The following is an 18,813-nucleotide window of genomic DNA, read 5'->3' on the forward strand; positions in this document are numbered from 1 at the left end:
ATTAGAGGTGATGCAAAGGAACTCTTGTCCATTCTCACAATGTGTTTCCACATGAAAACCATTGGCTCTTATATCTTTTAAGTAATAAAGTTCGAAAAATATGCCCATGACATGAGATAAAATAAATCGATACTTTATTAATAATAGCCAATGATTACATCAAGATTTCGTGACTATAATCTAATCCAAAGTAAAATCAAACATTAGACAAATTGTAGTCACTCAATTCGTTCGGTTAGGGGTGGGCATAAATGACCGAAAAACCGAAAAACCGCAAGGAACCGATCCGGACCGGCCGGTTCGGGTCGGGTTTTCGTATGAAAATAAGGGTTTTCGGGCCGGTTCGGTCCCTGTAGTCAGTGTGCCGGTCCGGTCCCGGTTCTGAATTTTGAAATACATAAAACCCGTTGGGCCCGAATATTGTATGTATATTTTTATTATGCATCATTCTTTAATCTTTTTTATTTTTTTATCATTCATTTTTTTATTTTTTTATCATTCATTCTCTCTCTTCTGTCTCCTTATTCTTCACGACTTAACTTTTCTTCCTTCTCTTTCTACTTGCTCTTTCAACTTCCTCTTTCATCAATCATTATGTCTCCCATTTCATTTCAGAAAAATTATTACGTCTCCTCTTTATCTTATTCTTCTCTTTTTCTTCTTTCTTTCCCATCTTCCTCTTCCCTTAGCTCGTCAGTTCCTCACTCCTTCCTCTCCCTCATTTCCTCCACACTTAGTTCCTTTTCTCTCTTGGTGGAAGCACAGCCTCCAAACCCAACCTGGATCAAAAACTAGTTGAGGTTTCGGATTTGAACGGTTAAGTCTTCGTCCTCCTCCGCTACCGCCACCGCCACCGTCGCCGCAAGTCGTGCATCGACTGCGACATCAAGAATTGGAAGAACCCAGGACCTTTCTTCTCTTTCCCCCGCAATCCAAATCTCTTCTCCCTTTGATTTTTCAAAGCCAAAAACCTTTCTGGCTTTCTTTTCCCAGCAATTTTTTTTTTTTTTTTTTTGTTCAAGGACGGGTTGGGCCCGAAAGCCCGAAAAAACCGGCCCGTTTGTCCCGGTCCGGGTTTAGCCCGGCCCGAAAAAAGATAGCAGGTCCCGGTCTCTACAAATCCAGTGCCGGTCTGGGACCGTGCCCAGCCCTACGTTCGGTAATTCCAATTAAATATGACCAGGGAAGTAGAGAGAGATGTCGGTGGAGCAAAGCTCTCTTAAGTACCACTAATCTCAATTACTTTCCTAGACATCATACTTAATTGAGTACGCCTAGAGGAAAAGAGATAATCCAATAAGTCATTTTATTGATTAAGGCATAATTACCATTACATAATTCTTGGAAAATTAAAAGACTATGCTAAATGAAAATCTGCGGCATTCTATCTTTATCGCCAGATTTAAAGTCTTTTATAGCTCGATATCTTGATTACCATTAATCAGGTACTCCATAAAATACCATGAAGAGGATGCTCTCTTGATTGAGGTGTATTGACAAAATACATATGGTCTCTAGGACCAATGGCGTTGGAATAGTGCAATCATGGCCAAAATTGGCGCCATGGTGTCCAACCCTATACCCTCAACGTCATGACCCCTATGGTCATGTTAGGGTTTTCTCAATCAATTGTTTATTTTTTCGCGTTTTTCCACAAGCATGCATAAATAATATGATGCAGAGAGCCTCTGAACCATATTTCATAACTCTTTCAAAGTTTTAGTGAAGCAGATATTATTTCATCGTGCTTCTATGTTCGGAAAGTTGTGAATGTTACCAAAAACGTTCACTAGGCGCAACCCAAAGGTTGTTAGCGTTATCCTCATTCATGTACTCAAACTGGAGGGCCATCATAATGTGGCGCTTCATCAGGGTAAATGCCCTGGAATTTTCTATCTCAGTTTGTGAGTCTTGAGCGGTTCCTTTAGAACAGGGCTCTTGGATTGTAGGCAAATAAATATCTCATGCCCGTAGAATCCAATGGAGTAAAATCGAGCTCGTTCAAGTCTTAAATCCTGAAAAGGAAAGCAAGAACATATTAGTTTCATAGTCAATGCTTCCACGAAAACTAATATAAGATTTCTGAGCCTTAATGCTACCAAGAAATCGATTTCCAAGAATATTTGGATTAGACCGAAACAATGATGTTTGAATGGTCAAAATAAATGCTCACGAACGCTTTTAGTCCGTAGCTCACGAACGCTCTTAGTTCGTTAAATCGATGCTTACGGACGCTCTTAGTCCGAAGTCTTACGAACGCTCTTAGTTCGTTAATTGCGTGAATCCCCACGATTCCGCTTTTCAAGAATCGAACTCACGTTATAAGAAAGGTGGGATGTAGAAGAAGGGAGGTTGCAAGTCCCCGAAAAAAAAGAAGGAGAAATTAAAATTCAGAAAGCTGGAACTTTAATTTAAAAACTTACTTGTTGAAATTCGGAACAGATTCTCTTCTGAACAGCTTGCACTTCGATTGGTGTACCGGTCTCAAAACAACTCCGATAAGGCTGAAATTCGGAGGTCAGATGGAAAAGACAGAGACGAACAACTTTGATGAAGAAAGTATTTTTATCTGAGGTTCCGAACTAGACGTTTCGGGGCTTGCAAGAAGACTGACGTGCACAGGAAAGGAGAAGGATGCAGTTGGTGTGCGTTGGTGCTGCAGGGGCAGCAGGGATGCGTGCGCAGGGGCGCGGAGGTGAGGCTAGCGTGGGCTAGGAGCTGTGGTGATGAAGAAGATTTTCAGGTTTTTGGTTTTTGATTTGTGGTTAGAGCTCGTGTTGATAACGTGTTTAAGTAAAATAGATTCGAGAGAGAATGAAGAGAGAATTGTAATCATATTATTGAGAATAGGAGCCCTATATATAGGGATTACAAAGTACTAGTTCTAATGTTACATGGAATATTAATCCGTGTAGGATTGGGAAATCTAGAACCTTCTCTCCTATTGCTACTCCTAGTTTGATAAAACACACATAAAACTGATTTTCCTTCAACAAACTTGACTTTTTTTTCCTCTTTTTTTTTGTTTTTTTGTTTTTTTTTTTTTTTTTTTTTTAACTCTTAACTCATCTCATCCTTATATATGTCATTGAGAATTGAACTCATGACCTTTACAATGTTGGAATTATAATTTACTCAAACTTGACTTAGTAATGGTCGAATAATTTTCAAGCAAGAAATTTATACATACTCCTCAAAAAGATTTTAACCTAGCAAGATTTGTCAATAATAAATTTCGTCAGCGAATGTGCTTAATTAATTTGATTTTCAGTTCTTCATTTTTTTAAGTGAATTTTCTATTTTTCATTTGGACCGAGGCTTTTGGGCAACAGAAGAGATTAGGGACCCCAACGAAGGCCGTCAATGGTACAAAGGAATCTGGTTCGCGAAAAATTAGATGCTGGCTTTTTTGTCACCTTCATTCTGGCTAGAGCCTGGCTACTACAATATTTGAGAAGTATGCTAGATAGGAGTAACACTGACGTACAACTCCGAAAAGTTAACTAGTTAAGAAAATCAATCCCGACTTCAAGAGTTAACTTCGATACTGCTTCTCTTACCTTTACCCACTAAAAAGAATCAGAGTAATGGTAAAAACCATCAGGATTATAGTAACATGAGAGGTAAAGCCAACAGCGAACACCACTTGCTTACACATACATGTTTAAGACAAGAACACCATATATATATATATATATATATATATATATATATATATATATATATGAGAGATGACAACACAATACTTCGAAGTACCTAATCCAGTGCTACTCTCAAGCTAAGAAATGGAATTCACTTGGACAAGACATGAGATTCTTGAAATCTAGGTATAACTATTGAGATCATGAAATGGAATGTCTCCTACTGCTATCGAATTTGAGGCTCCAACTCCTTAGGGGCAGCATCTCCTGCTTCTCGTGTGTCACTTGCTTCGACTGCTGCTTTACTTGGTCTATTGCTTCATTGCTATTGCTTGCACCACCACGAGGATCACGGCTTGCCATCCTGAAAAAAAACAAAAAAAAAAAGACCTCTGATGATCTGATCAGTATAATGCTTGTTTCAGACAGATGAGAACACAGCCCGTTGTGCAAAACAATCCTAAATAGGCTTTCAATTTGCCTGATTCAATTTTGGTTGATTTACCAGACCGAAGCGCTGATGTTATGTATGTTTTTATTAAGTTTTGATCCACAATGCTCAATGCTCATTAATCAAGTATTGATATTCATGCACTTGTAAAAATTCTTATTTACATACAATGGAATGAAATCATAGACTGAGATACAAGAAACATGATATAAAATTTCAAAGAAAATATACCTTTTAAGACATGTTGGACATGTTGGACTCAAGCGGTATGATTTCATTCCATGAAACAATGTTCAACCCATTTCCATATGAAGAAAAGTTCTGGATCCTTGTCTCTTGTACCCTCACAGTTTGATTTCATCAGTATCATTTCTTAGGGGTTTAGTCTCTCTCAAAAATGACTTCAGCCTTTCTAATAGCAAGAACCAATCGACGGCTGTGTCTGGGGGCCGTATCTGGGATCAGCCAATGAAGCTGAATATAGACATATTTGTTGTTCATAATATCTACTCAATGTTTTATTGAACAACAAATGTAATATACACATTTAGGACAAGGAAATAAACATCTGCATTCTTCTGCAGATCCATCAGCAAGGACCCTAATCACAGCAATACATCACAAACAAAAATTGGGGGTAGAACTACTTAACACTGTACAAGTGGGGTAACTATAGTTCTAGAATTTAACCTAAAGCCAGTCCCCAGAGAGGGCTCGGTGCAAAAGCACAGATTACAATGGCTCCTCTTTTCTACACATATACTAATGTTAACCAGTACAAACCTCGTCAGGCAGCTAACATGAGGGGGGTTGAAGTTGCTTTAGCCGTCGAACGACTTGCCTCATAGTAGGCCTAGTCGAGAGAGAATCAACCGTACATACCACTGCCAAGTGTAGAACTTCAACCAAATCATCATGGGGGCCTGCATCCCACAACCCTGCAGAAAAGAATTCCTTTGCACGGCCTTGTCGAAGAAGCATACATGCCCATGCAACGATGTTGAATCCATTTCCATATGAAGAAAAGGAAGGATCCAACACTTTCTTGTCAGAGAGCAACTCAAGAAGCACTACACCATAACTATACACATCAGACTTATCTGAAACACGACACGTCATTGCATATTCTGGGGCAACATATCCAAAGGTCCCAGCTACACCAGTAGTGGCATGGGTTTCTGAAGTCCCAAGAAGTCTGGCCAAACCAAAGTCTGATAGATATGCATTAAAATCATCATCCAACAAAATATTGCTGGGCTTGACATCACGGTGAAGGACACGAGGTACACACTGGTCATGTAGGTAGGCAAGTGCACGGGCTATGTCCAAAGCAATCTTGTGAAGTATCTTCCAATCCACAGCCCTGGTAGACCTTTCCTGAATAAATTTTTCCAGATTACCACCAGGAAAATAATTATATATTAGGAACATCTCTGTTTCACTGGCATGGTAACCTAGTAAAGTGACCAGATTTGGATGTCGAAGCCTCCCCAGAGTCTTGATTTCTGCATGAAACTGTTGCACTCCTTGGAACCTTCCAACAGCAAGCCGTTTTATAGCCACTAGGACTCCAGGTGATATCTCTGCCTTGTAAGTTGCTCCAAAACCTCCATTCCCAATACAGTTGCTAGCATTGAAGCTCCCCGTGCCCCGAACAACACTATCAAAGGTCAGTGGAACCCCAATGTTTGTGAAAACGGTAACTTCCTTCCTAGTAGAGCCTGGACCTCCAGACTTCCGATTCCACTTCCGCGTATACAGGAATAGAACAACAAGAGCTAGAAGCACTAAAACAATGGCAGATGCAGATGTAATGGATGCTATTTCAATTGAATTGAAACCGCTACCAGCACTCTTCTCAGTTCCTACCAATGGTGAAGCAGCATAAGGTTCTGAATCGCCAACTCTTCCTTGAGTATTAGCTGGCGGTACTTGAGAAAGTGAGGGACAGGAACTTAAATGGGGGTTTCCAATAGCAGTATTGCAATTCACCAGGTTATTGTTCAAAGGCAATGAACCAGAGAAGTTATTGTAAGACACATTGAAGGCTGAGAGCGTGGTCACATTTGCCAAACCAGATGGAATCTGGCCAGAAAGTTTATTTTTGTCCAGCAGAAGAACTCTCAAGTTTCGCAAGTTTACAAGATCTTTTGGTATCTCACCAGTGAGAGAGTTCCGAGAAAGCTCAAGCACATGCAAGGAGTAAAGCTGCCCCAAACTAGCAGGAATAACACCTGTAAGGTTATTACCAGACAAAGAAAGAAGCTCCAGATCCCTTATCTGGCCAAGAGTGGTTGGAATTTGACCTTGCAACCTGTTCGAACTCAAGTTAAGGCCAGCAAGAGACACCAATTCTCCAAAACTAGCAGGAATGGAACCCATAATATGATTCACAGATGCATCTAAAAACTTGAGAGAATTGCACATTTTACCAATTTCAGTTGGAATCTTCCCATCTAACCTGTTGTTGCTTACATTAACAACCAGTGAATCTAATCCCTGACACTTCCCAAACAAATTACCTGGAAATGCTCCAGTAAGCTTGTTTTCTCCAACAAGGAATGCATACAGAATTTTCTTCTGAAACCTTTCGGGTGCAATGGGCAATGACTGCAGAGTGCCGGTAAAATTATTGTGCCCAAAGTTGTGAATCACTACAACAACATCATCCTCTGTGGCCCATTGCAATGGCATTCCAGCTTGAGCTTTAGATCCAAAAAATGCTTCATAGGGTGAGGAAAAATCATCATCTTTGAAAGAAAGATCCACAGAAGAAACAGGACGACAAGTACTGTTAGCATATTCAGGCATTGAACCTGACAAGAAATTTCCACTGACATCAAGCATAGTCATACAAGGAACCTGAAGAACCTGAACAAGCTCCCCAGTAAGCTTGTTAGTGCTTAGGTCAAGAAAATGAAGCTTCTGGCAGCGGTTAAGCCCACTAGAAATTCCCCCAGTAAAAAAATTCTGAGCCAAATTGATCATTTCCAAGTTCTCACAAGCACCCCAATCACTTGGAAAGCTGCCCTCAATACTTGCTCTTGGTCCCCACAAGATCTTCAGCTTTGGAAGGCTTGTAATCTCCATCGGCATTGATCCTTGGAAGTAATTGAAGTCATCATTCATGGAACTCCACTGCTCCAACAACGAGTCATCTGTATAATTGGCTCGCACAAGGGGAAGGGGATTAAACAACGAGGAAAGCACAAGCACAGACAACTGAGAACAATTCCCCAGCTCTCGAGGCAACGAACCACTCAGGCTATTCCTCGACACATCCAACACCTCAAGCACCTGAAGCCGGCCGAGTTCAGCCGGAATACCTTCTTCCAACATATTCGAATACAACAACAGCGTCCTCAGTCGACTGCAGTTCCCCAAACTACTCGGAATCTTATGAACCAAGAAGTTACCAGACAAATCAAGATGCTCAAGCTTCCCACAACTACCTCCAATCTCACTAGGAATATCCCCACTGAGCCAATTGTATGACAAGTACACCCCTTTCAACCTGCCAACGAAGCCCGGAACGGAGCCGTTCACCCGGTTCCCGGCTAAATTCAAGATCTCTAAGCTGACAGAGTCAAAGATCGGTATCTCACCGTGAATCTTATTAAACCCAAGATTCAGAACCCTCAAATTCGGGTTCACCCGAAACGGCAAAGACCCGGTCATCGAATTTCCTTCAAGATCAACGACCTCTAGGTTCTCCATGCCCCAAATTTCAACAGGAATTTCACCATCAAAACCATTAAAGGGCAAAGACAAGACCTTTAGCTCAGTGAGCTTCCCAATCACAGAAGGGAGCTTCCCCACCAACCTCCCACTACCACCCACACAACTCCTCCTAATCCCCAACCCATAAAACGGAAACTGACCAAAATCAACGCACGGAAAGGAGCTCGATTTCGATTTACCTCCGCCGCCGCCGCCGCCGCCGGTAATGTTGAGCGAAACGACACGGAAATTCGCGTCGCACAAGACTCCGGACCAGGTGCAGTGACTGGAATTGACCGAGCCCCAGCTCGAAAGCAACCCTTCCGAGTCCAAGACTGAGCCTTTGAGCTGAAGCAGCACCGATGCGTCCGTCTCCGCCGAAACGACGCCGTTCTGTGACGCCGCGGCGCACACCCACAGCACCAAAACGAGCTTCAGAACCAGCGGCGAAGTGGGTCCCGGAAAAGACAGCAAACTGGTGACCGGAGAGGAAGAAGATCGAACACCCATTTCGGCGAAACCCCCCAGGGTCGTCGGAAAAAGAAAAAAAAAAACCCGGAAAGATCAAGGCCCCCAAAACCCTAGAAAGAGTAGTGAGGGGTTTAGGACAAACCCTAGCTCTGAAATTTTTTGTGGGTATGAGAGAGAGATGAGGTGAGAGAGAGAATTAGGTCATTCAATTCAACTGTGGGGTGTTGTTTCTTTGGAGAAGAAAACGCGTTCTTCTTCTTCCTTCTTTTCTTTTCTCTTCTCCTCTCTCTTTTTTTGTTCTTCAAAAATTCTTACATTTTTTTTTTTTTTTTTTCGGGTTTGTCGTCTTACTGGTGGGGTCCCTTTTTCTCTGTGTCTGTGAGGTGGGGGGCCACAGGCGGTCAATAAATGCATCAGCCCCGTCAATACTCTCCGCCTCCTCTTCCTCATGGTGGTGGTTAAAATTGGAAAACTAAAGGTGGGAAAAAAAGATTCCGGTGACACGCGGCTGATCGGAGAGGTGTCCACGTGGGATGTCCTTCCAGAAGGGAAGGTTGTGGGGGCCCCACCAGGCTTTTTTTTTTTGTTGGTGGTGGTTTTAACTTTTCGAGTCTCTCTCTCTCTCTCTCTCTCTAGAGACTAGAGTAGTGACTAGTGAGGAGAGTGAGTGGTTCGTGAGGTCCAGATAGGCAGAGAGAGGCCATCTTATGTAGGCTGTAACTGCATGTACTCCACTCACCACTCCGATTTGCCTCCCGCCTGGCGGCTGCCCCTTTCTCATACTCTTTACCATCAATCTCTCGTTTTTCTATCACCGCAGTTTATTTGAAGCAATTTGTCGAATATTTAAAAATTAATATATCAGGTGAATCACTATTTTTAGTACAACCTGTATCGCACATTCTCACATTACACTCAGTGATAGATTATACTTTCTACTACAATAACTGTCACAAAAGATAGAATGCATGTTAGTTTCACTCAACATTATTCTATAGTAAAATTTCTAAAGATTCTTCATTTTATCATCATTGCTCGTGTTTGAGCTTCTTTCATGAATTTTGACAAATGTAACTAATTAGCTGTTTAACAATTATGAAAGCCTGAGATTTAATTTATTGTATATATGAAGCACATTTTCAAAGACACTGTTACGTATATATATATATTGTTGTGAGGGATTATATGATGAGTCGGTGACTAAATCCAAAACAATCATTCAATGTTTACTTACTGTATTGGTAAAGAACAAGAGTTTGCGATACATGTTGTACGTCATACATGCAATGAAAAAGGTTTTTCATTGTTAAGTCTAAATATTAATGTGTTATAGAAGTTTCGAAATGATTGCCCCTTAATTATTACAGCTTACAACAACAAGACACAATCCCAGTCCTAAGGCAAAATATATACACATCCCTAAGATTCCTAACCAAATCTCATCATTTGAGAGAGTTGCGGATAGATCGATTTCTGATATTGTGTGATTGTGTCCCTTCTAGCTCGAGTTGTATGACTTGGGTTTATATTTAGCTATTCTGAATCAAAGTGATATACAAGATTTTATATAAAAACTTGGAGCAATTAATCAGAGTGCTCTATTATTTCAAATTTCAAGCTAAGCATGATTAAACTAAGTATCATAGTGGGCATGGAATGGATGCGCGTATAACACACTGTTGAAAAGCCACCTTATATATTATAGAAATTCCAGGCTTTCCAGCAACCAGACAGAAGATGCTTTATTTCTTTTGGCATATGTAGCATAAACACAAAGTTCACACCTCATCAGAAAGAGCAAACTTTCTTGCTAAATGATGTAGGATTGACGTGTTAGTGATGTAGTCTAAAGTTGCTAGGTATGGTATATTTAGAGCACATATTCTTGAGACTTTACAAATAGGGTAAATGTATATAATCACTCATATGTTTTTGATTAACTATAAGATCATCTTTTGTGGTTGGTTTAGGATTAGGTAATTAAAAAGGGCGCAAGTCACAATCAAAATACATGCAATCGTTCATAAGTTATAGGAATAAAGTAATAATAACGCACAAAATGTTTGTTTAGAAGTCAAATAACATTTAATCAGGAACAATTTATCAAGAATTGCCGAAAAATTAGACATTCAATCATCTAAAACTTTAATTTTACTTATTTGATTATCTTAAATTTTGATTTAAAACATTTGAATTCAGCGTTTATCGTCTCGATATAATGTGACCTATATGTCATTCTCAAAAAAAAAAAAAAAAATGTGACCTATCTGCATATAAATAATTTATTAAAAAGATTTTAACTTATATCCTACACTTGCATGTGGTTGGTATTTTCTCAACCCATAAAGGGGAGCATCTTTTCCTTTTCTTTATGGGGCCATCTATTTCATGCTTGAATGCTTTGGTTGTTGGCTATTTCTCTTTATACAAACATTTGCCTGTTTGGTAATTTGAAGGGCCAAACTTAGAAACCTATGAGTCCTCTACAACCATGAAAAAAGGGATTCATTTTCAATTTTTGAGTTATGAGGCTAAAAAAAAGAAAATCAAACAGCAACATTTATTTTGAGTCAATCTTATAAGGTATTTCATAGTGCTCCGAACTCTTGAAACTCTAAAAAATATTACTCACAAAAAATAATTTACTATCTAACTATTTCTTGGTTCTAGAATTCCAGTACTCCGGAGCACCATAGAAACTTTCTTCTTACCTATATGATTGCTAAATGAGTCGGACTTAGCAGTACTTAAGAGACAATATTGAGAGTTGCAGAATTCAGTGTCAAAATTCTATCTATTCAACATCATATTCAACAATGTACAACAACTTTCAGTTTGGATTCTTTTGATTTTCCCTTTCTATCCTCAACATTGAAAACCAAATGTCGTTGAAGTACCGAATCTAACACTGGCCTCAACCTGCTACGGAATTCCCTTCCACATTTTGACAAGACAAACGATTCTTGAAATCCGGCTGCAGTATAACCCTCATACACAAAAGCTAGATCATGCAATGAATCCAAGGATCATTGTAGAGATCGAAAACAGTTTAGTTTCCATCACCGGCAGATCCAGCAGCAAGAAAAGCAAGACAACCAACTGCTGCTTCGTGTAGCCTTTAATGGTGCATTTCTTTCAGGGCTTTCGGGCTGTGGCTGATCCTGCTCATGCTTAGGCGCCGGCATCTCCTGCTTCTCCTCTTTCACTTGCTCTAATGGGTGCTTTACATGGTCATGGTGATCATGATGACCTGCCAACCTGAAAACAACAACAGCTCTCAATTAGAACTATGCTTGCTTCAGGAGACCTAATAAGTAGTACATAATAGTAGATATATAGGAAAACACACCCTAGCCTGCATTGCAAGAAATCATATATGCCTTAAATTTTCCCGATTAAAATGAGATGATAGATATCTTGAATGTAAAACTAATTTTTGTACCTTAATTCAACGGTTTTGGTTCATGATCGATTTGTATATCTAAACAATCTCATGTACATGTATCTCTAAATATGGAATGAAAGTAATATGGCTTACACTGGAAATTGGAAAGATTGATTACTATGATTGCTCTCATTCGAACGGTGAGAGAAGGCAGAACCCTTGGTTTCCTCCATAGTAGGCAGCCTAACTGTCTCTTTGGTTTTTTCGTCTTTCTCTACCTTCCCGGTCACCATCACAACATTCTCTTCCTCCGAAATTTCACTCTTAGTTTCGTCGACACTCTCCGTCTCCACACTGTGATGATCAGTTTCAAGCGTCTCTACTAACGCATTGGAACTCGGATTAGTTTCCACAGTCTCGGTAACTGGGGAAAGCGGAGTTGGAACATTGAGGAACATCTCATCAAGCTTCCCCAGTTCTCCAGACTTGTTGAACATGACGAAATACTGGTCTCTTGAGAAGCTGTTATTCCCCACATGAATACTAAACAATGATTCATTTGAAGCAACACTCCAATCCATAGCAGATGAAGGCTTAGCAGCAAACATAGCTGATGGGAGTCGATTTGGATCATATCCGGAAGGCCGCCCGCCCGCCATTGGAATTTGAGGAGGAGATTGTGAAGATGATGACCCAGTGCTCCAAACAGTAGTCTGTGAAGTAACCTCTGGTGATGGCACAGGCGCCGGAGGCTCATTTAGGTCCGGTTGTTTAGCTTCGGGAGACGGATCAACCTCAGCTTTGTCAATATCATATGGTTCGTCCAGTGATGAAGATGATGAAGAGGAACAAGAAGAAGATGTGTAGCAGCTTGAACTCGGGCAGCGATTTATGGGTTCAGATGCGAAATGAACCTTTAGGTGTTTATTACTTTCATCGCTATATGCATAAGCCATGACTGTACGTAGCTTTAAACAGATGAAAATCCTCAGACTGCAAAATTGGAAGATATTGATCAACAAGTTCAAGATGGGGCATTTTGAACATTGGATGGACTCATGGACAAGATTACAAGTTTAAGAAAATGGCTTAGAAGGTCACACACAAGCAATAGAAATCAATATCATATAATATTGTAGTCATAGAGACATAACCATTCATAGAAAAAAACCCTGGTTCAAGTTTTCAAGTTGGATCATGAAACTGCAATTACCTTCAAGCAGAAGCTTTAGTGCCTATAAATCCCCTAAGCATGCATATCTATGATCTTGGCCAACCCTGTCCGTCAAAGGGGTTTCTCCTTTACTTTAAGGATGTTTGGTTATCTAGAAAAAAAAAAACTGGGAATTTTGTGCAATAAATCAAGAAAACGAAAAGAAACAAGTTCAAGAAGAACCTCTTGGAATATCAAATCCTCAGCTCCAATTGAAATATTGTTGTCTGCTAATCGCTTATGAAGCTCAAAACTCAAATTGGAGAAAACCCATAAGTTAAGTGAAGAATGTTGATTGTTAGGATTAGGAATTGGAAAGAACAAGCCAAGATTTTGGGTGGTTCTGAGAGGTATAGAGGACCTAGAAAAAGGGGATTTTCATAATTTGTTTTATCGGAGTAACTAAGTTAGCTCAAGGAACTTTCTCTGCTAACTGATGGGTCTCTTGTAACCAAAAGGAGAACAAAGAAACGAACTTAACTGCTTCAAGCGGGAAAAATTGGTCTTTCTAGAATTTGGGCCGGCCCATTTTTGATAACGGGCTCTGGTCATTTTTGAGGGGTAGTATCGAAAATACAATGAAATGTGAGGGTGACAAGTGGAAAGCTGCAAATCAGAGGCTCAGTTTGAGCATGTTATCTGCAAAAGTTTGTTTTGAGTTTTGATACACACCACATTGGTTTTAGTTTGGGATTGTACTATTTTGGGATTGGACCAAGATGCTCAATTTTGCAAGCAAAATGGTTCCAATGGAAGGAGCTTTGGAGAAACAGTTATGCCACAGTGGAGTTCTCTCTATCAACTGTAAGCTCAAACTCCTAATCTTAGACCTTTGACACTATAAATTGTACGTGTTCGAAATCGATTACTAATACTGCATAATTTGGCATTTTGACAGTTCTTAAAAATGTTTGAGTTTGTAGAAAGATCCTAGTTGAATGAATTTAGATTGTCTACATCTTTTGACTAATTGAGTTCTGGAAAATAGAAGTGGTTAGGTGTACAAAATAAGAACATGTATGTACTGAAGTAACTGAACCTTTTGACAGTTGATGTAATTGCAGAAAGTTCAATGACTTTGATACAGTTTAGTTCGGTCTCTCATTTTTGGTATTAACAAATTAACCAAAACTTGTAGCACATTATGGCATTCCAGCCTCATTAGCTAACTGTATGATACATATGTCCAGGCAAACAAGCAACAAAGCAGGAGATTCGAACCCCTTTAAACCACCTAATGTCGACCAATAAAACCGAGTTCACAAGTTCTGTAGTCCATCACCGAAATACAGTCAAGGTTGTACATCAATTTCAGTCTTTCATGGTCAAATTATAGTTATTACTATTAAGTTATGTTATTAAAGTTGTCTTGCAATTTATGTCAGGTTTGTGCTGTGAGGAGGAGAAGGATACATACTGATAGTGAAACTTATGTGTTACTGGAACCAGGAGAGGATGAGAAGTTTGTTACAGAAGAAGAGTTGAGGGTCAAGTTGAAAGGTTGGCTCGAAAACTGGCCAGCCAAGAACCTTCCAACTGATCTTGCTAGATTCAAAAGCATTGATGATGCTGTTACTTATTTAGTAAGGTCTGTTTGTGAACTTGAAATCCATGGAGATGTTGGTTCAGTTCAGTGGTACGAAGTTCGTTTAGAATGAAAATAGGATTCAAGCCTTACTCATGAAACATGAATTCTACACTTGTGGACTGAAAGAGATCGATCAAAAGTGTTTTCGCTCGGTGAACTGAGAGTGTGATTTCATTTACAGCAATCATTAGTTTGTAAAAGCTGACCATTGTTAGAACTTAGAACTAAAGGCCCTTTTGGCACTACTTCTAGAACACCAAGTTTGGTAGCAAAATGAGCAAAAATTGCATCTCAGCACAAGGTGCTTTTCTCAGATGGTGCTTCCAAGTGCATTATTATTAGTAAGATTTCATAGAAAGTACTGAGGAAAGTGCTTCTAACAAAAGGGCTTCCAACATGAGTACTACTGAGAGAAAGCACTTCCTACAGAAGTTCCAATGGACCCTAACACCGTCTTGGGTAATTTTGCTTCATTTGTTTTCTAATCATGTTTGAATCACATTCTATATCACAAATGAGTGACTGTCATTACTCTGCATTGTTGATTCTCTTGAATAGTTGGTAATTTTGCTTCATTTGTTTTCTAATCATGTTTGAATCACATTCTATATCACAAATGAGTGACTGTCATTACTCTGCATTGTTGATTCTCTTGAATAGTTGGTATGATCAAGAATCTCATTATTCATTCACAACTGTATCAAATTCCAAAGTACATGAACAAAACATTGACAAAATCACATACCACAATTTTTCATTACACCCGAGTAAAGCAAAGAAATAAAAATTCTATTGGACATGTCCCAAAAGTGCCTCCTAGTCTTCAATTCTTCCGATCATACTTCAAATCTGAAGGAATCCCACATTCTACTGCTGCAAATCCAGAATCTGTAGCAGGACCAAAACATGAGCAATGTATTCATGGAGTAAAACTAGCAACATATTCAATTCAACAAAAAGAATATTGATAGCCAAATAAAACTATGAATGTGACTCTTACCTTGAGTAGGCTTGAGCAAATTTTTGCTAGGAGGCAAGAGGGAAGTACCCTTTCTGTTTCTGGCCAGAAGTCCTTTTGTTACAGGGGACATTATCATATCAGTTGGGCTTGTATACCTACAAAATTGAAACATGATCTTCAAATATAAGCAATAATCTAATATGAACTAATACAATTATATATACATATACATTAATAAATGTTTATATATTGGAACCTTGGAAGATTGAATACCTTTCTGGGAACTTGAATGCCTTTGGAACTTTAAGGCGATCGGGGGTGATGGTTTTGTGTATATCGTTGCCGGAATTTTGAGAGTTTTCATCTTTGTGTTGGAGTGGAGGTGGTGTTATGCAATCAGAGAAGCTCATAGTCTCAGATTGAATTGGGGTTTTAGGAGGCATTATTTCTTGCACGTTTTCCATTGGAGTGTGCCTCTCTGTAGAAACAAAGAGGGAGATGAAACAAACAGAGAGAGATGAACTGAAGAATGGAATAAATTCATGTTGGATTTAAGATTAAGAGGAGAGAGTGCTTGTTGATGGCAGAGGTTACCGTTAGAAATTTGCAACGGTCGAATTTTGGAAGTGTCTGGATTGGGTTTTAAAATAAAGTTTATGGTTTAAAAATTAAAATACTCAGTTGAGTACGCTCCAGATGAGCCATTGATCACGTAGGATGTTCTAGGCGTTCCCGTTCCATTTATATGGAACTTATGTTGGGCCTCCTCTAAGGTAAATACTTGGCCCAGAACTGTATAATTCCAATATACCTACCTAAAAAGAATCAAGAACTTCGAGATGATATATTATGTTGGGCTACGGACGGTGAATGTACTTATCAGAATGACTGTTGACATACTCACACATTGAAGGGATGAAAAGCTAAACTTTAGGTCTTCATAACTCTTTACTCATATGTCTGATTCTGGCTTTTTTTTTTTTTTTTTTGAGGAGATGTCTGATTCTGGCTTATGATTTACTGATTCGAAGAATTGGGGAGAACAACAAGCTTGTTGACACTAGGCTTGAACAATGAGTATCTTTCTGGAACCAATTGTTCTGTGAACTGGTCTGTCGATCTAAGTTTCTTAAATTGAGTGATGAAACTTTTTTACAGGATAAACGATAATTTCATTAGAAAAAAGACAAATAAAAAAAATAATTATTTATGTTCTTCCCTTCAAGAACAATCTAAGCTTTTGTTGAGAAGTACTAAGGAAAACAACAACGAGCTTATTTTTTGTTTACGGTGGTTTCCTCCAAAGCTGACATTTAAGGAGACTAATCTACTTCAGGTATGGACTTCCCTGGCCACAGATGTTTTCAACTGGAATCAAACCTGAGAGCTAAAATTGAGGATACCAGACTTGGAAAGTTGGAAGCCCGCCTAAGTTGAAGTCAAGTTGGCACCACACCTTAGACTTGTGGTTTTGAACAAGCTTATTGCCATTGAACTTAAATATTTGTTCACAGTTTTTTGATGTTGAGAGTATAAATCTCACATGAGAAAAATGAGACATTGCCTATGAGTTTATAAGGATTTGAGTCACTCCATCCATTGCCAATTGATTTTGGATGTGAACTCCAGATTACTTTATCATGGTATCAGAGCGGATTATCCCACGTGTGCATGTCTTGCGGCCATACGGGCTCCACGTCACCCAATATAAGTTATTCACGTGTATGGCTCACGTCACCTAATATAAGTTGTCCACGTGTATGGCTTGAAAATTCACCACACGTGCGGGGGCGTGTTGAGAGTATAAATGTCACATGGGAAAAATGAGACATTGCCTATGAGTTTATAAGGGTTTAAGTCACTACATCAGTTGTCAATTGATTTTAGATGTGAACCCCAAATTACTTTATCACTTGAAAACTAATCGTTATGTAAACTAGTATTCTAGCCGGCTTCTCTTAATTGAGAGGATAGGTAATGAACTCATAATAATTCCAACTAGCGCAACAGCTGCCGCCATCTTCTCTACAGTTTGATGGCTCACATCACATCGATGCATAATTCCAAAGCTGCATTACAATCCATCTATCTACCAAGCTTCTTCAACTATAAGCAATAAGCTGCACTATTTGCCCACTTTATTGACCAAAGAAAAAATCCAATCATTCAGTGGGAACTACGATCTTATTTTTCATTGTTTATCTAAAAAAATCTTTGTGATTCATCAACACATAATGTAGTTTACTGCTATATATATGTACACGAATGTGTGGATATTTTTACCATTAATTATTTCATCACAAATTTAATTGACCCAAAATCCAGATACCATGGCCACAATCCTGAAACAGATAATTAAGCTGAGTGGACATGTCAGAGGCCATTATCTTCAATCCGAAGAGCTACTTGTAGTTTGCTGCAAATTAAGTGATAAGAATCGTGCATATAATTGGAGAACTTAATTAAGACATATAATACTATAGTCAATTTGATCAATTAAAGCTTCCCTCTGAACTAATTATCATATACGGAGCGGTTCCAAAGAGGACGTCCGTACTGTTGCTAAAGTGCGGACGTCGTCGCAGCAGCCTCGATCAAGCTTCGCTTCGACGGCGCGGCGTCGCTTGCCGGACGGAGGCCAGGGGTAGGACGGACCTGTCTGCAGTCGAGTGGAGTCGCCGGCAACGAGGTTGCAGCTCTGCCCAGAAAGTTGCAGTTGCAGGTCGAGTCGCTGCCCAGAACCTGCAACCTCGACCTCCTCCGACCTCGATCGCTGCCCAGAACCGTCTGGGATGCCTCCGGCCTCCGTTTGCCAAGCCCCGAGCAGCCGTCGCCGCCTGGAATGCCGCTGCTGCGTCGCCGTCCGCACTTTAGCGAAGTGCAGACGTCCGCTTCAGAACCGGCCTGTTATCATTTATATTCTTAATTTGCTAATGATGAACATTGCGGTTGTAGAGGTAGAAAGGCATTGGCATTCAGATAAAGTCATGGGGGGACTTAGCTAGCTAGCGAGCTATCAATTAAGATAGGGTTGAAAAGTTGACTAATTATAACATGACCCTGTAAAAGTACAACGATAAATCATCATTGGAAAAGGGAAAAGGTTCTAAGTCTAGCTAGGCTGTCCAACTTTGATCATTGCTTTTTTTGATAACAAACTTTGATCATTGTTTGACAACACTGATCGAGCAAGAAGTAAAATGCAATCAAACATTACGTATATAAACCTATCCGGTCATATTAAATTAAAGATTAAATTATGTTTAGTCTCTGTACTATGACACTTTTTTTGTTTCAGTCCCTGACATTCTCAATTAATCGGAAAAGTCCCTAACGTCAAAATTTCCGTCTGATTGGTCCCTCCCACGTCAAATTAGGAGTTG

General features: G+C 39.6%; 4 protein-coding genes across 5 annotated transcripts; 1 reads left to right on the top strand and 3 right to left on the bottom strand.

The window, feature by feature from the left end:
• Nucleotides 1-4,645: 4,645 nt before the first annotated feature.
• Nucleotides 4,646-8,572, bottom strand: LOC133726288 (LRR receptor-like serine/threonine-protein kinase RPK2). The gene has a single exon (XM_062153801.1). The coding sequence runs from the start codon at nucleotides 8,320-8,322 to the stop codon at nucleotides 4,888-4,890; it is 3,435 nt and encodes a 1,144-aa protein (XP_062009785.1). The 5' UTR covers nucleotides 8,323-8,572; the 3' UTR covers nucleotides 4,646-4,887.
• A 2,519-nt stretch (nucleotides 8,573-11,091) lies between these two features.
• LOC133745494 (uncharacterized) lies at nucleotides 11,092-13,266 on the bottom strand. Of its 2 annotated transcripts, XM_062173585.1 has the most exons (4): nucleotides 13,065-13,266; nucleotides 12,882-12,993; nucleotides 11,822-12,661; nucleotides 11,092-11,541 (listed from the first exon to the last, which is right to left on the bottom strand). In XM_062173585.1, exons 3-4 carry the CDS (start codon nucleotides 12,622-12,624, stop codon nucleotides 11,343-11,345), a joined length of 1,002 nt encoding a protein of 333 aa, XP_062029569.1. In that variant the 5' UTR covers nucleotides 12,625-12,661; nucleotides 12,882-12,993; nucleotides 13,065-13,266; the 3' UTR covers nucleotides 11,092-11,342. The 2 variants fall into 2 exon arrangements, with proteins under 2 accessions (XP_062029569.1, XP_062029563.1); XM_062173579.1 differs by having other exon boundaries at nucleotides 12,882-13,266.
• Nucleotides 13,267-13,526: 260 nt separating this feature from the next.
• Nucleotides 13,527-15,007, top strand: LOC133745509 (protein CHLORORESPIRATORY REDUCTION 7, chloroplastic). The gene is made up of 3 exons (XM_062173596.1): nucleotides 13,527-13,685; nucleotides 14,072-14,178; nucleotides 14,267-15,007. Exons 1-3 carry the CDS (start codon nucleotides 13,601-13,603, stop codon nucleotides 14,537-14,539), a joined length of 465 nt encoding a protein of 154 aa, XP_062029580.1. The 5' UTR covers nucleotides 13,527-13,600; the 3' UTR covers nucleotides 14,540-15,007.
• Nucleotides 15,008-15,135: 128 nt separating this feature from the next.
• LOC133745519 (uncharacterized) lies at nucleotides 15,136-15,982 on the bottom strand. The gene is made up of 3 exons (XM_062173606.1): nucleotides 15,704-15,982; nucleotides 15,470-15,585; nucleotides 15,136-15,357 (listed from the first exon to the last, which is right to left on the bottom strand). Exons 1-3 carry the CDS (start codon nucleotides 15,892-15,894, stop codon nucleotides 15,293-15,295), a joined length of 372 nt encoding a protein of 123 aa, XP_062029590.1. The 5' UTR covers nucleotides 15,895-15,982; the 3' UTR covers nucleotides 15,136-15,292.
• Between the last annotated feature and the right edge of the window lie 2,831 nt (nucleotides 15,983-18,813).

The sequence above is a fragment of the Rosa rugosa genome, chromosome 1, assembly GCF_958449725.1.
Source record: "Rosa rugosa chromosome 1, drRosRugo1.1, whole genome shotgun sequence".
NCBI classification, from domain to species: Eukaryota; Viridiplantae; Streptophyta; class Magnoliopsida; order Rosales; family Rosaceae; genus Rosa; species Rosa rugosa.